This window comes from Tachysurus vachellii, chromosome 13, assembly GCF_030014155.1.
Source record: "Tachysurus vachellii isolate PV-2020 chromosome 13, HZAU_Pvac_v1, whole genome shotgun sequence".
NCBI lineage: Eukaryota > Metazoa > Chordata > Actinopteri > Siluriformes > Bagridae > Tachysurus > Tachysurus vachellii.
In genome coordinates, this window is record NC_083472.1 from 12,001,717 (window position 1) to 12,027,887 (window position 26,171).

Below are 26,171 nucleotides of genomic sequence, written 5' to 3' on the forward strand. Positions count from 1 at the left end.
CACCTCCTGTCTCTACACCCTCCTCTCTTCTTGCGGTATATGTCTCGCTTGCTCCCTCACTCCTCTCTTGTCATCGCTCTGTCAGCTTGTCACCCGAAGACTACGACGAGTTTCTCAGACAACGCGAACAGAGACAGAAGGAGGAAGCAGCAGCTAACATGGAGGCAGCCTCAGGAAAAAAGAAATAAATAATAATCCCACTGTATCTGCCTGTTATTTATATTCTATGTCAATACGCCCCTGCATTGTGCAGACAACAGAAACCCCGAATTTACACAAAGCCCCCTTTGGTAATAAAATACATTTATATTACCTCAGCTGTGTTTCTAGTGGTTATTGGATCTACTAGTTCTCACACTATCCCTTCCCCCACCTGTCTTGCTCTCTTTTTATCTTTCACTCTAGATTCTTTTTCTTTTTTCTTCACTTGTCCTCTCTGTATCCGTCTCTTCATCCCACTCGTATGTCAGGTGCAACGGTTAGTGCTCGAAGAGTATGAAAAATTTAAGTATAACTGCACCACTGGCCACTTTATTAGGAACAACATAATAATACAGTTTCTGTGAGCCTGCGTCTAAAGTAGCCTCGGATTCCTGCTGTGGGCTGATGAGATGTGATCCGCTGCTGTAACCCATCTACTTCAACATTTGTCATGTTCTGAAATGCTTCTCTGATAACCATGGTTGAGCAATATTTACTGCATTAACCCCATGAATGTTTTTTTATTTATGTATTTATTTATTTTTCCTGCCATTTTTTGTAACCTATAGAGACTGCAGGAGGTCAGCAGTTTCACCAACAACAAAGCCATGGTCAAAGTCACCCAGATTACATTTCTTCACCATACTGATGTTTGATGGAAACTTAACTAAAGGTCTTGACCTGTATCTGCATAATTGTATGCTTTGTACTGATTGTCTGATTAGATTATTTCATGAACGTGCAGGTGTATATTATATCCAAACAAAGTATCGGGTGAGTGTTTATAAAACAGAAAATGCTCACATGATCACTATGTCTCTTGTACATTTTAAACAAATAAGATATTAAATAATCTTTCTACAATACTTTGGTTGTAGAACCACTAAATGGCTGACAAGCCATCCTCCAACACATCCAGTTATATCCACCCATTAATCCATTTTCTATTCATCTCACTTTTCAGAGGTTCGCTGGAAACCCTGATCTTATTCCAGGAGACCCTTGGCAGAAGACAAGGGACAACATGAACAGAGAGCCCACCAAATTACAGGGCACAGTCATGTGCACACGCAAACAATAGGCTAGTCAGTCTCACAATGTTTATCTAGGCACTGGGTACAATGGTGGCTCAAATAGTTAAAGCTCTGGGTTCCTTATTGGGAAATTGCTTTCCTTCCCCTTTGCTTCAGGGGTGCTGTATCATGTACCTTGTGCTGAGCTCAGCTTCCTAAGCTGGGATATGTAAAGAAAAGTATTTCACTGTGCTGTAATGTGTATGTAATGAATAAAGGCCACCAAAAAGAATAAAGAATAATGAATAAAGGCCACCAAAAAGAGACCGTGCAAACTCCATGCACTCAGGACAGAGGTGGGAATTTAACCCTCAATCTTGTAGATGTGATGCAAGCGTGGTAGTCCCTAAGCCTTTGTGCTCCCACTTTTCCAGTTGCAATAGTATTAAAAATATAAAAGTGATCATGAATGTCGGGAGGCCCTGTAATGAATTTAAATCTGATTCGTTAGATATTCAAGATTTGCATTCAGTGTTTTCTGGATAGGCTACAAATAAACTAAAAAAAAAAAAATACATTTCTACCTAGGATGTGCCCTAAAAAATTGCACAAAATTGTGACATGATGTCATGTATTGACATAAGAGCCATTTTCTTTTGCAAATGTAGCATCACAGAGCATATAGTGCTAAGAGCACAGTAGTCAGACACAAAAAGTACTTTTTGAACTATCTGCCACTGAGTATCTAGTCGGGGCCCAAGAATCAAAGAGCTCAAAAAAACTGTTATATCACTTTCCACACAGTTCAGCAGTGCAAGAGTAGGTGTCCATCAGAAGCAAGTTAAGGCCAGAAATATTTGTCTGCCCTGGGCAGTACATAATGGTGGTCTCCCTGTGATTCCAAGAAGATTGAGGTTGCTGGATTCACTCAAGTTCCCCATTTTGAGACTGACAGAACAAACAAATATACTCAATATCCCTGCATTCCTGTGAAGATATAGGCAAAAGCTCTTTGGGTGAGTGCAAACACCTGTTAAGCCAGCTGTCCTTCTAGGTTTGTGTCATACTTCTTCCATGTAGATAAAGAAATCATCATAATGTATGTATATAATAATGTATCACACTATCAAATGATACAAATAGTAATGATGTTCTCTTCACAAGGATACTGTAATAGCAACCTAACCGGATATAGCACAAAATTTCAAGCAATCGCAAACATACCTAAACCGACCCAGGATAGAAATTATTTATTATACTATAAAGGTGTTCAGTCAGAATAATTGTATTGGCTTGCAGTAACTAATCTCTCTAAGAGGGCTAGTAGACCCAGAACCAAGGGAGTCTTCTAGGGAGAATATATATTATGTATTGAGAAAACTACATTACTTTAGCACATAGAAATTTTTACCACAGGACAGATTTTTTTTTCCTTCACATAATTTTATATACAGAATGTTCCTTCCTGGCCAAAAGGTACTATGAACTTGAAGTGCAGTGTTACTGACATGCAATATCCAGAGTCTTATGAGCTCCCATTGGGCATTTTCAATTTCACCAGAACAAACAGAGTCAATTATAGAGATAGAAATTGATGTGATTACGTGACTTGCCACAGGGTGGCACTGCACTAGTCAGGCACAATACACAGTACTTAGCACTGTATATATGAATTTCACAAACGTAATATAAAGTGGCATATCACCTGATGTGTGAGAAATTTTTTCCATTGTGATGAAATGTAGCTATTCTTTGCCAGCCATTGATTCCATACACAAGAGCTTATATTTAAAACATAAGTATATGGGTTTTCAAGGAATATTTGTCCAAGTACTTATATATGGTTTTTGTGGATTGGACTGACGGACCAATGACTTTTATTTAATAAAAGACCACGCAAAGTGTAGTTTTAGACATAGTTTTAGCTTACTTGTAGATATAGTATTACTATATACAAAGACATACTTTAACTATAAAAAGATACTCCTTGTTGATCTACAATAATGGTATACAGTCTGTTAGATTGGGTTTTGTATTTCAAGCGAGAAGCTGTGACAATCTTGGCCAAAATCTATTAGCTGCACTTATTGGGGCCCCATGATCCAATTGCAAGTCTGCCTTTGTGCATCCATCAATACTGATTCAACTGTCCTTCAAATCTATGGAGCTGAACCAATGAACAGAACATATCAAACATTTCAGCAGTTGTAACCACAAAGTGCAGTGAGAATATACATATTTGTTCTTTACATTGGCCTTTCTTGACCATCAAAGGTTTTCCTGAGATGGATGACAGGTGGCATTGTTACCTCTGCTGGTCAGAAGCATACGGAACGTGCTATAGTTGGATAACTGGCAACCATGTGGCTTATGAAGAAGCAGGTTTACTGGGACAATGCTATTCTCTCTTACATTACACATTGGCCTTGTTTGAATGTGGAGGGACGTATTCCCTAATTCTAAAGCAAACCAAAGAAATTTTTTTAACAGTGTTAGCTACCCTGTCACCTATGTGCAGCACCAGCTCCTGCTGAGATTGCTAGGATTGTTAACAGATTGCAACAGTAGTCCTCCTGGGGCCTGTTAGGAGTAAGGAAGTGGGTTATCAGGCTGTGGCTAACCCCCAAATATCACTGACGTAAGGCTTTTCTCATAAAAGGGGTCCTTCTGGGACCAATGACCCACCAGATATAAAGTGTGTCCAAAATTGTGTACTGTGACAGTACCTACTGATCAGTACAGTATATGTGTGTACAGTACTAATAATACAACTTGGAAAAACATGCATACATCTGCCTTGTCATGTGACCTTCAATGTCAGATAAACTGAAAAAACTTGATTAAACATTCAGCAAGTTAACAATGTACTTGGGTGTTTTTAAACAAGTATGATTTAACTACAAGAAACAATGATTAAGCTATAACTATAGCATCTACAGCTAGAGCACTCAGCTTTTCCACTTTCCCATTGTTTCCATACTGCAAAATCTTGGCAGTAGCAGTAAGTTTTCTGGATGTTTCTCACCCAGTGTTTTATGAATACTGAGAGTCCAGTTTTTGAGTAGTAGGGATATTCAGACACAGCTAAAGTGTCTCTGTCACTGACTAGGTGAGAACTGTGGTGACAGTGGGGTGCCACAGAGATACATGGACACCCATGTGGTGGTCATTGCAATGCATGACAGTACAAAGGATGTTGTTTCTAATAAATTGTCACAGACATTCTGAAGTTAGTAGGGTGTCTCTATACACCATGCAACTTCAAGAGCATTATGTGAAGTGCTAAACTGAACCTGGTCTCTAAAGGCATTTTTGACATTTTGGAATTTTTTGGATTTTTGTGGAACCACTTATAGCCCTGAGAAAAATGCACATCATGGTATGAACAAGTAATGCTGGGCTTATTCTTTCTCACGCAGAGAGTGGGTTAATTCAGCCTATCAGCGATAGCCATGTCAAAGACACCGTCAGAGTGATTAGGCACGCCATACATGAAATTTAGTTTCAGATTTGATTATTTTCTCTCTCATGCCTTTGGGCGAGAAAAATAAAAGTTGATAGACTAAGCACACAAGGTCCAATCAATGTACAAATTACAAAGAAGGGCGGAATAATAATTTTTCTTTTTCGGTTTGAAGCATTACTGCTTTTTTATTTGTAATATTTGGTATTCAGTCAGAACATGGCATCAAACCAATACAACAAAAAAACATTGTGTATGTTTGTATTTTATCTCGCATCATTGTTATAATGCCACTGAGACCTTGTGATATAATGCTCTGCACAATCCTAATAGTTCAAACCTAAGAGATACTGATCTATAGGTCTATCAAAATGTACCCCTTCTTTCTAATTATCTGAATAGTGCATGTAAATGTATTATCAAGCTCACTGTGGACATTATTTTGTCTGCTCTTTTTATCTGATTTTCAAAGAGCATATGATAAAACACTGTGAATGTGTTGTGATGTATCAGATGCACTAAAATTCCTCCTTTGACTTGTGACTACCCATTCTCTGACCACAGTAAATGGCTTGACTATGATGACTGTGCCAGTCGCTGTCACAAACATCAAAAGAGACCTTTGCCTAATGAAATCCTTTTGTCTTTTTCAAGGGGCCACTGCACAACACAGTGGGCCACTTACCTCACTGAACTCTTAGGAATGCTTTCATCAAAATAACCACATGAGATTTACTATATTGGTTGAATCTCTAATAAAACCCAATTTATGTGGCTAGATCTCATGGTGAAACAAAACATTTACACCCATAGTGAATGTGCTGTAGAACTCAAAATTCATTTAGGTAACATTTTGAGCTTTTATCCACCTTATTTATTGTTAATGTGAATGTGCTTTCATCAGGGGCAACATTCTGTCAGATGCATAGTTGTTCTTTCTGGATGGATGGGAAAGTACATAAACAATTGTGGTCATCATTGGAGCCTATGTCTAAAATTATACACCAGAAATGATCTTCAGCTCACAGTCTGGACAGTACTAAAGGCACTTGGCAATTCACTGACTGTGAGTATAATTTCATATACAGTGAGAGTCCAGTTTCTTTAATCCAACTGATGAAGTATTGTGTGTGTGTATGTGTGCATTGTGTGCATATACAGTTTATAAAGTAAATATATAAAGTACTTGTACCCTTTCAGTCTTTTCCCATTTTACAGAATTACTCTGTGATGCAGCCCATCAACCCAGTTTTCTAATAGTGGGTAGCACATTTCTGGCCCTGATAATACTCTAAGTGCATGATTCCTTCAGCTTGTTCAAGGCCTCCAGTATCCAGGCAGCAGAGTCTGCATTTGCCATAGAGTTCTTTTTACTTTTGTCTGTCAATAGTGGGGTTTACCTTGATTTTTGTCCATGAAGCTCTTCATGGTTTAGTGTGCAGCTTATGGTAGGTGTTTAAACTAACATAAATTAAATATATATATATATATATATATTTTATTTTAATTTATTTTTTATATGCTTGGTTGGTTTATTTATTTATTTATTTATTTATTTATTTATTATTATTTTATTTTATTTTTCAAAAGTTTGCTCCAGCATTTGCAAGACTTTGGTCAGTTTTTCTATTACCAGAAAAGTCCTGGAAAGTCCTTGATAGTTTCATGAGCTATAAACTTCTTAATATTGCAATTTATGGAAACAGGGGTTCCAGAGAGACTGGAGATGGCTTTGTACCCTATTGAATTTTTATGTTTTGTAATTATAATTTTTCTAACTGTCTCAGACACCTCTCTTGTCTTCGACATTGTCATAAAAGAACAGAGAATAAGAGTGACCTTTGTAAGTTATTCTACTCTTCCTATTGGTTCATTTAAGTTATGTGAGTACTGGCAATTTGTTGAAAGTGACTGTAATTTCACAGCTGGTTAGATTCTAGTTTCTCTAATTAGGTTTATGAGGTATAGCTATAAATATGGTGCATATACAGTTTAGAGATTATTTACAACCTTTTCAGTTTTTCATTTTGCTACGTTACTCAGAGAAAGACTTGGTTGCATCTAATGTAATACACTTATGTGATTTTGCAACACTATTCAAAGACTATTCAAAGATGGGGCTGAATATTAGAGAGATGGCTCTAATGAAAGCAAAATGTAGCGTGCTTTTTGCACTGCGCATTTACGGTAATACTAATACCTACTTTGATATAAAACATTATGAAGTTGTCCAGTCAACTGTGCTCTCTTCAAATATCCTTTACAGACCTCTAGTGGTGAAAAAATATATTTGAGTGGGAAACTGTCCATTCTATTGTGTAACATCTAGACCAATAAAGGGCAAAAAGAAATACGTGTATTACGTTTATATCTAATCCAAGACCTAAATCTTAAGCAACACAACCACACACACGCACACACACACACACACACACACACACACACACACACACACACACACACCACTTTATTAAGAACAGCTGTATACCTATTATCATTATCACCTTACACTTTCAAATATATAATCAGCCAATCATCAGCAGTGCAATGCATAAAATCATGGAGACACATGTCAGCAGCTTGGATTAATGTTCATATCAACCAAACGAATGAAGAATTTTGTGGTATGATTTGAGTATTCCTATAACTGCTGATTCCCTGTGATTTTCACATACAAAATATTCCAGAGAATGTTGTAATAAAATATTCAGTGTGCCACAGTTCTGTGGATTTGAAACCCTTTGTTGATAAAAGAGGTGAACAGAGAATGGCCAGACCGGTTCAAGCTAATTGAAAGGATAGAATAACTCAGAAAACCACTCTGTACAATTATGAGGAGCAGAAATTGAGAGTAGATGAGATATAACAGCCGAGGAAAACATTGGGTTCCACTTATGTTAGACATGAACATAAAGCTGAGAGACTCATCAGTCTAAAACTAGACAGTTGTAGACTGTAGCCTGATCTGATCAATCTTGAAATTGATAGCAGGGTCAGAATTTGGCACCAGCAATCCATGGACCCAACCTGAATTGTGTCAGTAGTTCAGGTTGGTGGAGATGGTGTGGGGAATGTTTTCTTGGCACATTTAGACCAGTTAATTACAGTTATTTATCACTTGGTTGCCACAGACTATTTGAGTGTTGACGCTGACCGTCTGCATCCATTCATATCTACAATTTACATATCTTTGACTGGTTACTGGACAGGATTTCTAGGCGCAGTCAGGGGCCGGAGGGAGTCCGGTTTGGGGACCACGGGATTTCGTCTCTGCTTTTTGCAGATGATGTTGTCCTGTTGGCTTCTTCAAATCAGGACCTTCAGCGTGCACTGGGACGGTTTGCAGCCGAGTGTGAAGCGGCAGGGATGAGAATCAGCACCTCCAAGTCCGAGGCCATGGTTCTCAGCCGGAAAAGGGTGGCTTGTCCCCTTCGGGTTGGTGGAAAGCTCCTGCCTCAAGTGGAGGAGTTTAAGTATCTTGGGGTCTTGTTCACGAGTGAGGGAAGGATGGAGCGGGAGATCGACAGGCGGATCGGTGTATCTTCTGCAGTGATGCGGTCGATATACCGGTCTGTTGTGGTGAAGAAAGAGCTGAGCCGCAAGGCAAAGCTCTCTATTTACCAGTCAATCTACGTTCCTACCCTTACCTATGGTCATGAGCTTTGGGTCATGACCGAAAGGACAAGATCCCGGATACAGGCGGCCGAAATGAGTTTCCTCCGCAGGGTGGCTGGGCGCTCCCTTAGAGATAGGGTGAGGAGCTCGGTCACTCGGGAGGAGCTCAGAGTAGAGCCGCTGCTCCTCCACATCGAGAGGAGTCAGCTGAGGTGGCTCGGGCATCTGTTCCGGATGCCTCCTGGACGCCTCCCTGGGGAGGTGTTCCGGGCATGTCCAACCGGGAAGAGGCCCCGGGGAAGACCTAGGACACGCTGGAGGGACTATGTCTCTCGGCTGGCCTGGGAACGCCTCGGTATTCCCCCGGAGGAGCTGGAGGAAGTGTCTGGGGAGAGGGAAGTCTGGGTGTCCCTGCTCAGACTGCTGCCCCCGCGACCCGGCCCCGGATAAGCGGTAGAAGATGGATGGATGGATGGATGGATGGATGACTGGTTACTCCCAGCGTGATAAGGCACCATGTCACAAAGTAAAAGTGATCCTAAACTGGTTTCATGAACATGTATCTGTATCTAAATCTATTAGATCACTTTAGGATGTGGTAAGCACTGGAGATTTACAGAATGAAAGTGAACCTGAAAAATATGTAGCAACTGTGTGATGCAATTTTGTCAATATAGAGTTGGAAGGGAGTGGATGCAATGGGCAGGTGGTAGGATTGCAAGACTGGATGAGTTGTAAAATCTCTTCTGCTGCTACAGTTGAGAAATGCGACAATGAAGTAGTTGGGGAATCCATACTGTGAGATGTACAGTAAGTGCAGTCGGGGCTGAAGTGAAGGTCCGGCAAATTTCCTCAATCTTCTCCTGGTAGAAAGAAGCAAAGCTTTCTGCAGTCAGGGAGGATGAAGAAGGTGGAGCCGGGGATTGAGCAGAGAAGAGATGATGATGTGGAATTTCCAAGGGTCATGTGACGAAGAGAGCTTCAAGCCTTTCCTTGTAGAAGGAAGTACAGTATTGCGAGAAGTCATATTTGGTGGATTCTATTTCTAAGCAGTTGGTGAGCTACATAGCAGTTATCAAGTATTGTTAATGCTGCAAGCTGCTCAGTGGGGAAAAAAATATAGATTAAAAAAACAGTGCTGTTTGAAAAAGAGGTTTGGTTTCAGATTATTATTGGTAGTAAAGTAGTATTATTAGTAGTAAAAAAAAAAAAAAAATTGTAATATACAGAGTCAAGAAACCAATCAAGATTACAGTTGACAATATCAAAATCCAATATGTACAATGTTTTAAATTAAAGTTTTTGAAAGACCAGTCTCTGGACATGCTGCTAAGAGTTATTATGAAGCTGGGATTGCACTGCTGCTGCAAGCTAAAATGGGGTATAATTTTAGTATAGCAATAAAAATATTTCTTTTTAATAACGATGACAAACAATCATTTAAGAATTAAGAAAAACATGCACAATGCCCTGTGCACAGTGTCTGCTCTGTATAAAGTACAGTATACAATTAAACACATATGTGTACGTGTGTAAAAAAAATCTTAAAAATAAGATTTTATTTTGGTAAAATAAGCTTAATCTAGAGGCCTTTGCCTTTCATATATGCCACTTCTGATTCCAAATGATCAACTAGAAGTCAAGTTATTATCTGTTGTTCCTACAACTTGGATAGGCGACAAGACTTTTGTCAGGGAGTGTATGGATAAATTTAAAGTAATTAAATATTTCAAAATGTTTATGCATTACAGGATTCCTAAAGCAAATATTTTTATAGATATAATTTACATATTTCACCCCTAGATTCAGTGTGGAACCTGCACAAAATGGTTCCTGCATAAAATGCCTTGGGATGACAGAAGCACAAATACCGAGCGGACATATCCCTCGGTATTGTGCATTGTGCACTGAGCTAAAGCAAGTACAGAGACCATAGAGTATAACAATATCTGTAATAGCTCTTATATAAGCAGCAGGATTACATATGTTTGACAAAAGCATTGATTTACACATTGAAGTTTACATCACAGTGAAATGTATATTGTTGTATATTGTTTATAATGCAAACAATAAAAATAATCAAAAAGCAAGGTTTCTCAAAATAGTAGTATGTACTGTGTAGTATGTAGTATAACTACCAGGACATCAGTGGTGTGTGAGCTGAAGTGGTGTGAGTGGTGTATTGACGTGTTTTGTAGTATTCGCTTTTCGGGTTTTGCACTTTGCAGACGGCCCCTTGGAATCTGTCTCTCAGTCGTCTGCACATAGAGACTTGTGTATTTTGTCCACCGCGGAGGAAGGATGATTTTGAGGACAATCGTGTTGTAGCTGCCTCTCTACATTACTACGATAGAAAAGAGGTGTTATTTGTGTAATAAGAGAGTTTAGCTCAGGAGTTATTGACTCGGGGAACTCGTATCTGTGAATATGCGGCCAACTTTACTTAAGTCTACTTCAGTATGACACCGGCTTCTGTTGATGAAGTAAACTCTCCTCCCTGTAAACGCTCGGTGAAGTCGGTACACGGCAGCTGTCGGGGGCGGGGAAAGGGGCGGAAATCACATAAAAATGAACCAATTACAACGAGGTTTTGCGAGTTAAAAAATGCGATGCAGTTAAAGGGGAAGAAAAGACGAGGGTACATTATGGACGTTTTAAGCAGCAAAACAAGTGGGTATACCGAGGGTATACGCTAATATTAAGCCATAGAAGTCGTTATACGCAAACAGTCCTGGGGAAAAAGTAAGCATACTGCGTATAAGTGCGTATGGCCCCGACTACACCACTGACACAAACACTCCTCTCCAAAACAATAGAAATTGGAAGGCCAGTGCCAATGACATAACCTAGAACATGACACATTTATGGGCAGAACTTGGAATTCTAAATGGAAGTAAAGAACATTCCATATGTAGGTGCATGTCCATTGCTTCCAATAACTGTTGCATTTTTCTTTCGTGATGATTTTTGTAGCACAGCATTTGGCCAGTCTAAAACTATTTCATTTTTCCCCTGAGGAAGTCATATGTTGTGTGTGTGTGTGTGTGTTTTTTTTTACCGTTTACTAGCTGCATAATGAATTTCCTCCCTATTAGATCCAGAAAATGTGTGAATTTCTCTGTAATTTGGAAGACAAAATGTTTTTATAGACTGAAACCAAGACATTAGCAGTAGATCTTTTAAGTTCTGTAATTTGTGAGGTGAAGCCTCCAAGGATCAGAATTTGTTTGTCCAGCACATCCCATAGCTGCTCGATTGGGCTGAGACCAAGTCAATACCTCGACTCTCTGTCATGTTCCTCAAACCATTCCTGAACGATTTTTGCAGTGTGCAGTTTTATTAATCAAACCAGACCACTATCTTACATTGCTTCATGGTCCAGTTCTTACTCTCACATGCTCATTGTAGGCACTTTTATCATATAGGCACTATTGTGTACACTGTGTAGTCTGACAACTTTTTACAATTTATGCTACAATAGCTCTTTTGTGGGATCAGACCAGACAGGATGACTTTGACTAGGTTCTCACAGTTTCACCGCACACCATGACATTCCGCACACCATGAATTTGCGTTTTCTACACACAAAGCCAGGGTGAAAAGTTTCAGAAAATGTTTTCCTTTTCTTGTTTTATGGTCATAAAATTATACATATTATCTTGGGTGGGCTGACCAAATGATCAGTTATATCCTTTCCTTGTCTCATTGCAATGAAGCATAGCACTGGACCGACATTAACTAAATTAGACTGAACATTTTTAAATGCCTTACAGAGCAAATCCTCTACTGAGCTCTGTTGGCGACAATGTTCATGCTAGACTGTCATGTAAGATCCAATGGAGATTGTGATTGAAAATGAATGAGTCAGTGGTGCATGTTAACATCATTATATTTGTCATTATATTTTATTACTAATTTTTCCTGAAACCCTGACATGATCTCAAGTGTATGACGTTTCAATTTGTTCTAACTATAACAGGACACAATCTGTTCAACTGTTCACTGATTTTTAAGATAAAATGTGGGCATACTACTTACTAACATAGTGACTACAGTATTAAACATAGTGTTTAGTCTGATGATTAATAATCTGTAACAGGCTGATTGTTTCTTTGTTTTTTCTGTGATATCAAGAGAGTGTACTATTTCTGCCACAGTGTGGCATAGGAGAGCCAGTCAAGTTTCTGTGCCATTGTGCTTGGTCTTTCATCAGCTTATGTCTATGCATAACTGGTACTGGATCAAGATGTTCTACCTTGTATATCAATTTCATATTGAAAATATGGCCCTTGTTAACTTCTGCAATGTATATATACACATATAAATGAGAAAGACAGAAAGAAAGAGGAGTAAAATGGCAAACATTATAAGACAGATAGGAAGGAATATGTGAGGATTCTATGTTAGGTTATTGGTTTTGAATTAATATCAGATGCCTAAACACACTTACCAGTACCTAAGTGCATATGTAATATGGCTAGCATACCAATGCATTGTCCTCTGTTTTTCTCCCTCATGCTATCTCTCTCTCCATATTGGGAAGGATTCTGTGAGAAAGGGGAGGAGGGAGCTAAAATTGGTACCTCTAAGCAGGAAAGCCCATATATGGAATCTTACAGGACTGTTGTGTGACGTATGCATAGCAGGTACGTTGTATACTGCCAGGCAAGTAGGAGAGGGGAGGGATTTTGAGAACCATTCAGTGCACGTCTGCGTCAAAGTGGGAAGTGGCTCTCTATGTGCGAGAGCCTCTGTGTCAAGCGTGTGCGTCACGTTGAGTCAGATAGTGTCTCATCATGAGTGTGCGTCAGTGCTGTTGCTGAGCAGTCCATGCTCCAGGGTAAGGAAGAAAGAGAGTGTACTGCAAGGGAGGGGATGCTATGGAATGGTAGAGAGAATGGGAGTGATGGGCAGATGATTGTGAGCAAGCAAAGAGAATAGGCTTAGAATGAAAAGCTCAAAGTTGCAAACACTAAAGACAATGTCACAGAAGACATGGGTAGATTTAAGTGCACTTTAATATAAATGCATTTGATTTTGACAGCCAAATACACTTATCAGCGACACATAAAGAACACTGATCCACAATGTCCATTCTTCATATATAGCATATGTCAAGTATCTTTTCATAATATACAATACAAAGGTCTCTGGTTATTTACAGATCTGTTGTTTGTACAAATTTACAAATGTATACATCCTATTACCGTACTTAAAACCTCAGCACATGCCTGTCTAGAGGCATGTACACCAAACATTCATTCTGTATAACAGCACACATACGGTATAATAATTTTTTTTAACTTAGCATGTAAATAGGTAGAACGTAGGAATCAATCCTTTACTTGACCGTAGACAACTCTACGTTAGCATGTCAACACCATGGGAATTGAACCATTCTCATCCCATGTCGACTATTAACTGAATAGAAATAGTACCCCCACCCTATTGTCCACTCAATTTTTAAAACAAATGTTCACATTGTTTTTGTTAGTTTTTTTAACGCCTCTCAAAAAAGAAGAATTGTTCATTCATGCGGTCATGTTTACCAGTCTACACCGCACACAGTAAAGTTACAATGATAATGTAATATTCACTGTATAAATATGCTGCCTCACTAGGTAGAGCAAGTCTTGGTTGTGCAAAGCATACAAGAGCAACAACAGATTGCAAGCATTACAAATATTGATGCTGCAAAAGTCCAGTGAATTTGTGTCTGCCCATGAACATGACTACGGAGCCATTTAACACTTGCCAAAGCATCAGTCCAGTGGAATGCAGTCATCTTCTGTTGTTCTCAGTGTCAGCTTCTGTCAGCTCCTTATCCAAAGGGTGTCCAATGAACTGATTAAAGAGTGCTGGAAACTTGACCTCTCTTGCACACTGGCTTATATATGTTTACAGAAACATTTGTACACCACATTGATACACAGATTTATAAAAAGAACATAGCAACCACAAACCCAAAGCTCAGTGTTGCATGGAGTTCTTATTTCGTAGTGCAATTGGCATTGAAATCCTAATCTTAATATTGAAATATTAAATATAAATATAAATATTAAAGATTTCTATAGAAATTTCTATTTATGATAATAAATGGCTAGGTACATTTTCTGTACATTGGGCTTTGTGTTTGTGACGCTGACCTTATAAGTGTTGAGCTTTATACTGATTGTTTTTTGTATCTGAGATATGAAAGTAAGATTTTATGTTCACATCTTCAGAGATCACAACTTCAGAGTATTTTCACTACGAGTGAATACAAATGCAAGTCTGTATGTTGAGCCGAGCTTGCAAAGTAAGAGATCTTAATCTCTGATAAAAGCTCATGTTACAGTAAAGCAGAGACAAAAACTGACCTCCAAGTGCTTTCACAACTTGGTCAACACAGCTAGTGTATTGCATCCTTGCTGAGATGGTGCACCATTCCTGACATATAAATTCATGGAGAAATACATGAACAAAATATGACTGACTCTTCTGTTCTCATATGAGCAATATGAGGAAGTCTTTTTATCCTTATATACATTATGTATATAATTATACAATTAAATAATCTTCACTTTTTAGTAAAAGTAGCTCCATGAAATATGACAATATGCCATACTTAATGAAGTAAGTCACAGACTTATTTTAGAACGGAGGATCACTTCCACTCTCATCTGAAAGATAATGAGGAAGAAGAATTAAAACAGGTTATTAAATACTTTGTTCAGTCTCATTCTATTGCTGTAGGTATTGAGTTACGGAAAATTGTTAACAGAAAATTAACTCTTACCTTTGTGGAAGCACTGTTGTGGCAGGTGACTTTGGAGTTGATACAACTCAGGTTGTTGCCCCAGGCCAGGGGCGATCGAGGCACCTGCCCCAAACATGGGTTCCAAGGCGGCCAGCTCCTCGAGGAGGGACTGGGCGCAGGGCAGACCAGGCGATGCGGGGCTGACAGGTGAGTCGACAGGCACCGGCGTGACAGGTGACGCTGTCAGCTGTAGTGGTGGAGATGCCGGGATACTGGTTGACAGTGGTGATGACACACCCTCTGTCTCCATGGCAACTTCACCTGCCGCCTTCCTATCCACTTTGTCACCCTTGTTGACTGGTGACAGTGTGGCCCCGCACCCGGCCGCATGGTTAGAGCGCGCCGATTGGACGCTACAGAAGTGGCCGGCACTCATAGCAGAGACCCTGTCAAAGTGCAGGGGTGGATGCCAGCACTCAGGAGTTGGTGGTGAGGAGGGAGGACTGGAGGGAGAGGAAGTGGTGGAAGAGTTTGATGGTGAGGAGAGATCTTGGAAGATGGTCTCTAAGACACTCTCTTCAAACAGAGAGTCATCATCTGGGAAGATGGGCAGGTCCAGACCTCTCCAGGATTTGACAGGGTAGAATTCACCCAGCATAGAAATGGTCTCAGGTCCTTCTGAGTCAAGCGAGGGAGAAAAAGGCCGAGGGGAGATAGGAGAGGGTAACAGCTTAGAGAAAAGAGGATCCAGGTAGAAGCCCTCAGCTAGTGTGCTTATGTGTTGGGCTAAAAGTGAGATCTCAGTTCTTTCTTTTTCCCTCTCCTGCTCAAGTGAGAAGAAAGACAGGCTTGGTTGTTTTCCAGGGGAGGTTTCAGGTGTGAGCAGGCCTTCAGGTGGGTAGGGGAGTGGCCCATAGGGGACATCAACATACAGTGGGCCGCGAACTTCAGGCAAACTCATAACAGTGCAGTCCCCATCACCTGGACTGTCTGGGGTTGGAGGAAGCTTCTCATAGAGTGAGCCACTGCATGGCTCTGAAGGAAAGAGAATTTCTGTAGACAAAGCTGGCAGGGTGAGTGGCACCATGCTGGAAAGTGTGGTGGTTGGAGGAGCAGGACTACCCTGAGGGTTTGAGGGAGCAGATGGAGAAAGAGTGGGCGCTACTGTAGTTGTGACTGTTGCAGTTGATGGAAGTGGTGGAGGTGTGGTGGCACCAGTGGGATCAAAACTGAATAGAGGTTCTCCAAAGGGAAAGCTGCTGCTCCCTAGTTGAGGTGTATATGGAGGGGTACACACAAACTCCTTAGTCTGCTGGGCCTGGGAAGTAGGCACAGGGGGTAAAGGAAGGGGTAGAACAGGTAGTGGAGGATCTACTTGAAATGCAGGAGGCAGGAGAATGTTCTGAGTGAGAAAGTCCAAATCTGACACAGTGGCAACTGTTTCAGGGGATGAAGCAGCTGAAGGCCTGTCGATTGATTCACTGTGTGGCTGCTGGAACAAAGTTTCTTCCTCCAAAGAGGAAAGGCTAGAGCGTGGATCACTTTCCAGTGGCATCGGTTCAATAGAAGAGCTTGCACCTTGTTCCTCTGTAGAGCCTGTGCTGCACACTGCCATGCTGAAGTCAAATGATTGACCCGACAGACCACTGCTCCCAGGTGTGAACACTTGATCAGGACTGGATAGAGTTTCAGGACTCTGCAAGCTGAGGGTGTCTTGTTGGGAGGTGCTGGTGCTCAGCACCACAGAGAGCTGGGTCTCTTCAGAGCTCAGTTGTTGCCTCACTGCCCAGGCCTCTGATTCACTAGAGCATAGAAAATAAAGTAGTGTGTTAATGATATTCACAGTGAATTTTAGTAGATGTTCTCACTTTGTCTACTATTAGATGTATGAGGCTTGAGCTTTACCTTATGACATAATTGTTGCTGCTGATAGGGTTCTCTCCAGTCTCCAGCTGCAGGACCATGTAAAGCCAGACCCATGAAAAATCCCCTGCCTCCACACGAACCACCATTTCAGCTCTACCTTCTCCTCCTTCTCTCACTGTGTGGAAAGAAAAGAGTAAATAGATGAGTCAAAACATTCCACCCAGTATGATATTTTGAGTCATGCATCTTCTCTGTGGGTGTTTGGAAGTGCTTCTCTACTACAATTATGTACTATGGATAGTTTTTTATAATTTAAAGGCTTTCCCAATCATGAGATAGAAACAACTATTGAAACAACTCAATCTGACACTCACACAGGCTGCGATGCTGAGCTGAAGCATGTGTAAGGTCCTGTGGATGGAGTAGACTGTACCAGGAACGAGAACGTAGAGTCTCCACATCCATACCCAGATAAACACTGACACTGTGAAGAATAAAGACACTACTAGTGAAAATCTATAATATATCTAGCATATTCTAGTTAAATTATACCAATAATAATTGCTTATTTAGAGGGCATCTGAACTTACCTATCATGTGCATCCTGCAGTCTCATGTCACGACTGTGCTGTGAGTGAAAACACGCCAGGAGAAAACTGCTCTCCAATGATGGAGTCAAAGGTTGTTCAGTGGAGGTGCTGGGTCGGGGTGGGTGGGGTTCCAGAGGTGCACAAAAGCACACCCATACCGGATTGGAAGTCCAGTAGGATCCTGGCAGGGATTGGTCAGAACCTGGTTGCAAGCAGCAAGCTCGAATCAAAACAAGCTTATTGCCAGCACTCTGTCTTCGCACTGACTTGGAGGTGTTGAAACGGCAGCGGAACAATCGATCTAAATCATAAAAGTGGGGACAATTAACAATCTATTTTCCTGCATACATGAATGACACTGCACACATAGACATTGAGAAACGTGCCTTACCAGTATCAGTGGAAGTTGGAGGCACCAGGTTACTCCTCATAATAGCATGATCTGTAGGGTCTATTATATCATACACACTGTCCCCTTGGGCAACCAAATCTACCTGAAAATGTATTCAGAATGTACCATAAACAAATTGTGCTCACCCAACACCTCATACTTCAACAGATAAATTGTATAATAGAAATTAGTGGTACTGTATTAATAAAATGTGTATATTCAGACTCACCATTGAGTGTCCAAGGTGCTCAGAGACACTGTCTGTCAGGTAAAGTAGCTTTCCTTCTGCAGTCAGTAGCAGCAGAAAACCTGGCATTGATTGCACTAGCTCAGAAAGCTCATGAAATGAGAGGAATTCTGCACTTTCCTCAGCACTGCCTGTTGCAGCTGCCTCTGCAAGAAACGTACAGAGAATTAGTGAATTATTCATATAGTCTCCAGACATAAGCACAGTCACCGTTCTTTAGTACCACGGACAGCAACCCTGATTTAGCACCACGGATAGCGTCTCGCAACCACTAGAACACATGGTTCTCTTGATAGATTCGCATTTTTTGCATTTTTTTTCTTCAAACAGTGTGCGATATTTTGGAATATATATTCCAGGTCATCATTGAAAACATGTTCAATAAGATCCACTTGTTGAAATAACTCACATATTGCGCATAGGCAAAAATATTACAGCTCAAAATCGGCCTCTAATCGAATGCTTTACACACGCCGCTACCAATAGTTCACTTAAGAATACCAAAATTATGTACCATATATTAGAAAATAAAACATCATTTACCTTGGCAGAAGAAGACAGATTTTCTCGTGTATATGCACGCAAGGGACATGATGTGTAGATAGGAGAGCCGTGCCTTGTCCGCATCGGAGATAGGCAACAAGTCCCTCAGGTTCCTTATCTCTGTGTTTATCTGGTCTCTCCGAGCTTTTGAGGCTCCTTTAGTGGAACGGTACATCGTGATCGATGTTCGGAGGGGAAGCTAAACTGTTATCTGGCAATGTATTTTTAATTGCAGCGTGACTGGAGGAAAGCCCCGACTGTCTTTCCCTGAATGCGGTCAGTCTAACTCTGTCTTGGTATGCTCACATGTCCGGCTTTTCCTCTTCGGTTCCGCCAAAGCGCCTGCGGACCGGAGGCTGGCTGGATACTTCCTCCGGTTCGGAGTCTTGTTTGGTTTGGCTGCTGAAAAAGCCGTATCTCGCCCAGATATCGGGAGCCCGTAAATCTGGTGGAGTTACTATGACTGCCGGGTACTTATATAGGCTGGTGTAGGGGGGCTCCCAACGCGCCAACATCGACGTAAGAAGGAGAAAGGGGAAGGGGGGTTGCTTTAGGTGATTTGATGTGCCTCATATCAGTGCTCACAAGGCTGAAACTCTCTCCTCTCACCCCTCCCAACTCTTCTACTCTTGACTCTGACTCCGCTCCGACGTCAGCATCCCCTCTCCCTGATGATGACGTAGGCTTGAAATCGGGAGCCCCGGCGACGCAAAAAGCCTGATTTGGACAAAACCGAGAGGTGGGTGGAGTCAGAGTGTAAAACGTAGTCGAAGTCACCGGGCTCCTGTGTGAAGGGAGGAGGGAGGAGACGAAGGGGGGTTTTCTAAATGAACTGCAACGAATAATTTCTCACGTATCTCTGTTACTATAACTAACTATAAAGTTCAGTTATGATGCTGAATATTAATCTGATCTTATGCTATTTGTCATCTTTGCATGCTCACATAGATGTTCGAAGACATGAGGCTCACGGATACCTAGCATAACGTGTTGTTTGTTGTTTCCCGTCGTATATTTACTTACTATATTTAATCATCTTCTCCCTTGTTACAGCTCATGCTCAGCTCATGTTGAGGAAAGTGGGGAAATTGCTAATGGGTAATTTTTTGAGAATTAAACTATGCTTAATTAATCATGTGATGTGACTGAGACTGTTTGTATTATATACATTCTTGCTTTCTACCCTTATATGGCAAAACTAGTGTGATACTGACAGAAATGCAGTTGTTTTGAGCTCTGTCTATCTAGAATGTGTGCACGCAAAGCGACGCTGCGGCAAACGGCCAATAAATCAGTCCAAATATGACAACGCAAATGGCTAATAGACAAAGCGCAAAACATGATTCACCTAACAACCTAAGCATTCAAAGAGTAGCTTAAGTATGCTGATTGTGGCTTTGACAGAGTTCGGACCGTTACGCTTATTACTTGACCTATAGAACTCCAAAAACACATTAAACCATTATCATTTTATTCATCGATAGTTCATTTCTGACCATGCAGAGACTCTTCAGGTGTGTCCTTTCAATGTGTTTTTTCTTATCTCTACCATTCATAACAGTCGCTGCCCAGAATACCTGATTAGCTAGTATGTGAGTCACCAGTATGTGAGTTCTGTAAAGGGCGAAAACAATGATCCTGCCATTGCATTTGAATAGATCTCACTTTGAGCAACAGGCACCTTTTTAGGGATCTATATTTAGCAACTCTAAGTGACTCAGTTGTCTTTTCCGCAGTGAAGCTGCTTTCAGGGCCACCTCGCGTATTGCCCAAGAGAGTAGTGCGTGGCAAGATTGTTAATCACTTTAGTTCAATATTCATGGCTTTGACACTCATTCGAAGGGGTTATAGCCTCGCGGGACTCGATAGATAGATAGGTAGATAGATAGATGCACGTGTCCAAGTTACAGCGCTGTGTTTCAGACTTGTTGCACTAGGAGTGTGTCGCTCTACCTAAAATAACCATACAGCGGTGAGTGACACATTTCTCTGGGCTCTGTGCAAATAGGCTTTTGTTATTTATAGACACGAGGTTTCTGATTTGTAGAAAAAAAAATACAAATGAGAACGTGGCAATTGCGTGAAGTCTTGATCGAATAGTCAGTTATAATGCGGGGTGCTGATTAGAGAACTTTAATGCAACACTGAATAGCTTAATCAAGTGTATATAACAATAAGTACAACCATTTAAATCACAGATTGAATTCTTAGCAAAAGGATGGGGTATGGGGTATTCCAATTCATGCACTCTACACAAACTGTGACATTGCATAGTATGTAGTATTCCATAGAGAACAGTTGGATGCCTCTATGTGGTGTAGATAAATAGACTCTGTTACATGGCACGTTTTAGGTTTAGACAATTTTCTAAACATTGTAAGTAAAATGAGTGATGTCCATGAACAATCTCACCAGGCCTGAATACAACTGTTTTTTATTTTGGCAAATATACAGTTTAATCTCAGCTATTGGCAACTGCAAAATAAAAAGACAAAGTTGTTGGGATTATTTGCTATTTATTTACTTATTTACTTATTTAGTTGGGGGGGGGTGGATTGGGGAATGTAAATGTTGAAATTCTACATTCAAGCGTGAAGCAGTGGATCAGCACTAGTTTGGGTATGATTCTTGTGATAATGGCCATCATTGTCACAGTCATCCAGGTGAGCCTTTTGGGAGGTCAGGAAATGGAGCACAACAGGAAATGAAGAGCAAAAGGCGTGTGTATATTGTGAAAGAAGAAAATGAATGTAAAAGAAGCATGGACTAGATACACCAGGCAGTCTAGTGTAATATGATATCTCTGCTTTATAACTGGAACATCCCTATAGACAGGAAGTCCATAGAATATTTTTGGATCTAAATTTTTTCTGGCCAAAGATTATGCCTAGTCATAGATTATGTTGCACAATTGGAAAGCTTCCCATAAGTTTTTAAAAATATGGGAAATAAATAAATGAGCACAATTTGATATTTTTCGTCTTATATTATTACAATTCTTATTATTTATAACTGTTAAAAAGTAGATGCTTTTGTTCACATTGTTCATGTTCTTCTGTGTCAGGAGTTCCCTTCCAAACTGCAAAGTAAATTCGGAAAGACTTTGATATTGCATACTTCAATGTTAATCAACAAATATTTACAGTTTGATTGATATGTTTCTGACTTTTGATTAGTAATTTAGCTGCTAATATGGCCGAAATGCTTCTAAAAAGAGTGAAAATACAAGTACACACAAAGAAAGGACCAATAATAACAATATTGACAATAACAATAACAAAAAGAATGACATGTATTGCCCCACTCAGAGACTGAAAGTATATTTAAAATGGAGAGAGAACTGCAAAATGATTGACTGAGAAAAAAATGTTAGCAACCTCTTCTGCAATTGAAGGATGCTTGTCCTCCATCTCAAGCTTCTTTCTCCTGGCTGGTGTTTATTTTTACCAAGAGAGAATCAAGGTCTTCACTATGCTTCTTGAAAGAAAAGAGCTAATCTGTCGCCTAGCAACACCTCCCACTCCCTCTGAAGCTGGAGTGAGAGAAGAGGACAGAAGAGAGGGTCTATAAAAGAGAGAGATAATGCATCGCAAAGGTAAAGTCAGGGTTGACATTGAATGGTAGCACTGAAGAATCAGAACATTATGAATGGACACATGTATAAATAGACGGATAGACGGTCAGATTGATAGACCGATTAATCAGTGTGATGTTGATGTACAGTCTTGTGTTAGACCAGTGTGTTTGCAGTTACCACAAGAGTAAGGATTGATTGATTAATTTGTATGTATTTCAGAAAATATGCTCAATACTTCAGTATGTTTATGACATTTAAATTTATTCTGCATTATCTAGGTACATGTAATGCCAGATTCACAATACCTAATTTAAGTGAGCAAATGCCCACATACACCACAACTTTGGCTCAGCCCATTGACTTCTTCTTCATTTTTTCAATGTGCAGTCTATTTTTAGAAACTGAGGCACAGAACAGTAGGAATAGCTGGACTTTTAATTCTGGAGTCATTCTCTCACTCCCTCATTCTCTAGGTTTGTCTTCTATCTCTAAGGTTTTCATTCTATCCATACAACTCACAGAAGATTGTTATAAATTAGGGGTCTGGCTTATTCTTAATGTAGAGTTCCCATTCATTACTCAATGCTTTTTCATTGATAAATGTCATGATAATATTTAAGCATGTTGTACGTTTGGTCTCATTTTGGGATGCTAATGAAAATCTATAGCTGACCAGTCTCTCTCCCTAATAATCAAGCTTTCATAAACCATTTTATATATTTTTTATTTAACTGGACTCCAAATTGCAGTAATGCATACCAGCACTCAGCCAGCACTCTCTCTTTTCTCTTCTTCAGTAAGTTGGTGCTGATGCAAGGTTGCCATGGTGATGTGATGTAGATATGACATCACAACAGACCTGCTAGCAGAAGCTTTTTTCCCCTCCCAGTCTGTCACTTTTTCTTTTCTCCCAGCTAATTTAATTCTACATAGTTTGTGACTTTAATCAATTACCATTTGTAGCTTTATACATGACAAATGCATTTTTTTCTATAATTTATGTTCCTTTTAAACTGGAATTAAAGAATTTAATTACACTGTGCATAGATTTTGTTTCTTTATTTTCACCTTTAAGATCAAGGTTGCCTAACTATTAGAGAACGGTAGACTATGGGCAGTGGCAAGATTTAACCAGAGATCAAGGGAACAAATAAACACTTCAGTGCTTGTTTTAGCTGCAGGCAGGTTCTTGATTATTTCTTTTATCTTGCTCAATTTCCCCCAGACTCCTTCTCCTTGAAAGCTAAAATACATTTCCAGCAGATACTTGTCTCATTTCACAGCAGTGACATTTACAAATCAGGTTTTGTTAAAAATGTCACCTACTACAGATTTTAAAGAAAACTGATGCAAAATCCAGTGTATCCATTTAGAATAAATGGAAAATGAAGAGTGTCTAAGAAAGACCACCAGAGACCACCAGTTATTATTGAACTGACAATTTATCTACCTTACTGACTCATCCAGTGCAAAGAAATTCTGTGAGTTTATAATGTTAGACTGCAGAAAATGAAGTGATACAGATAAAGCGAGATAAGGAGTATGAAATATGTAGTAGGAAATTAAGGTATCACGCCAAATGAATGAAAGCAAGAGTTTACTGTATTAGTTGGCCTGGTCTTGGTGGGTGTTTTCAGAGCTGGATGCTGCTAACAGAATGCTTAGAAGTGCTGTGACAATATAGTCGACTCAGAATTTAGCTTGGCAGCTGAATGAATGCTTCTTTGACACCTTATGTTCAAACACAGATGCATCCACTGAGAAATTTCCTGACACATTACTCACTGATTCACCATCAGGACATTCTGCCATCTCCAAACGGATAGTGTCATTAAGTATTTGCAGGAAACATTTAAAATGGCTTAGTTATCTTAAAAGAGAGGATTGTGCTTGTGGCAAGTAATGAACACCATCTTGTCAGGGTGAGTGAGCATAATCTCACTTGTTCAGATATCACTGGAATCTACAAAATGTCATTCATTCATTATTAAGCATTTCTTTCTTTTTTATGTATTCCGGTATGTAAGCAGTTTTCAACCATATCCCAACTCTATATATATATATATATATAGAGAGAGAGAGAGAGAGAGAGAGAGAGAGTTGGGATATGGTTGAAAACTATATATATATAAAATTATTATTATATCTTATATAATAAGACAATATATTATGCCTTGCTGTTTATACAAATAAGCAAAAACAGGATGTGATTCAGTCTGTTGGCCTAGTGCACTATAGTGTTTAATTTGTGAATAGAGGACACTCTGCCTTTGAATGAATCTGCAGATCATTTTTTCAAATTGCATTAGAGCTATGAAAGTGTCTATTTTATTGATGCTAGAATCTATTACAGACTGCATTGTTCCTGCATTGTGTAGCATTCTCTGTTCTTTGTTTCCTCTATTTCAGCTATTTCTCTTCAAATGGTAGCCTTTCTGCTTGCTTGTCTACTCCTTTGTAGCACCATGTAGCCATATCATGGTAACCACACATACTGTACAGGGAAGGATATTAATTAAGCATATACATGTATCTACTGTAATTGTAAGAGTCAGGTTATAGAAGGTTTAAAAGGGACAAAAAAGTTAATATAGGCATTAGGGGAGGTTGGGCAGCAAATATTTACTGACTAAGCAGCATGAAACACTACACCATTTTGCATATCACAGTTTGCAGTATATTAACAAAAAAAGCCAACATCATGTTTTGTGTCTACATTCTTTCTTTAAAATGTCAGAAAATGAATCCCTGAGGCTTTTTGTCCACACAAAACATAGCTTCCTTATTAGCTGTGCCATGTGAAGCATTAGCTTGGTTGTTTGAGTCATCTAAATACAATCAGTGGCACATGAGGTAGATGATTCTTGTTGTCAATGTCATTGTAATTTAGACAGAACCCTAATCAGGACATCCCTGCAATAGTCAGAGGTCAGTGTAATTCCCTTCAGTAAATGGCTCAATTAATGGTGACCAACACGTCTCCCCCTGTTCTGCCTCTTCAGGAGTGTCTCTTTCTGGCCTCCTGATTGCTCAGTAATAATAAAGATCCAGATCTAATTAGATTAATTATTGGGGCAAACACTCTGATGTTCTGCAGTCCACTTGAACAGGTGGTTTCTTCCTTGGTATTGAGTCATAGAATAATCATGTATCTATATTTGATCGTTCATGAGCTTTTTCTTTCAATTAACCTGGACATTAAATATTTGATAAGTAAATCTGGGGTCTATAAGCCATTGTCTTTCCTGTTTGCTTAATTGATTGTACTGACTCACTTTCCTCTAATTTGGAGACATGTCCATGAAATATTTATGATCCCTGTATCTCTGTTTTCAGGTAATTAATGCTGCTGATGTTTTGGTGTCCTTGTTTAGCTGAATGAAGAGGGCAAAATGCCATGACCAACTAGAAGAAGATACTGATACTATTACAGTGATTGACAGTGGTTGTTACTTTAACTGAGGCTATTATAGAAGCTCCACTTATAGAAGTGTTATTTTTTCTTTATTATAGTTGTTACAGTAATAAGGCTGAAGGAAAGGCAGATCTTTGTGCATTAAATTCAGATATACAATATTTTTATTTTATTTATATTTTTTGTGGCATATTTGAAAGTTTTCCCAGTCTATATACTGTACGTCATCTTAGAGTCCAGGGTGAAAACCATGGTCCCAACTTCTGTTCTTGTTTGTGGGTAATTGCTGAGGTTCTAGCTGGGGTTTTGGTAGCTGCTTGTGAGTAGCTGTGTTTCTGAGTTTTTCGTTAAATGCAGTGAGTAATCAGATAAGCAGTTTTTCCCCTCTTACCTCTCACCATGTAGGAGGCTGACCGTGTTCAGACAAAGCTCTGGTGAATGAGAAATATTTTTTAACTTCCATAGCTAATACTATATTAATAATATAGGATTTTCTCCACCATCCATCCAC

At 39.7% G+C, this 26,171-nt stretch overlaps 2 protein-coding genes across 2 annotated transcripts in view; one reads left to right on the forward strand and one right to left on the reverse strand.

The window, feature by feature from the left end:
* The window catches only part of mrpl11 (mitochondrial ribosomal protein L11), a 42,000-nt gene extending 41,688 nt beyond the window's left edge, over positions 1-312 (forward strand). The window contains exon 6 of the mRNA XM_060885909.1: positions 86-312. Coding sequence (XP_060741892.1) covers positions 86-188 — 103 coding nt within the window. The 3' untranslated portion in view covers positions 189-312. The remainder of the gene's footprint in view (positions 1-85) is intronic.
* A 13,137-nt stretch (positions 313-13,449) lies between these two features.
* Positions 13,450-19,094, reverse strand: npas4a (neuronal PAS domain protein 4a). Its single transcript, XM_060885295.1, has 8 exons — positions 18,669-19,094; positions 18,108-18,271; positions 17,879-17,981; positions 17,488-17,788; positions 17,272-17,381; positions 16,937-17,072; positions 15,071-16,833; positions 13,450-14,954 (listed from the first exon to the last, which is right to left on the reverse strand). Exons 1-8 carry the CDS (start codon positions 18,841-18,843, stop codon positions 14,926-14,928), a joined length of 2,781 nt encoding a protein of 926 aa, XP_060741278.1. The 5' UTR covers positions 18,844-19,094; the 3' UTR covers positions 13,450-14,925.
* Positions 19,095-26,171: the final 7,077 nt, after the last annotated feature.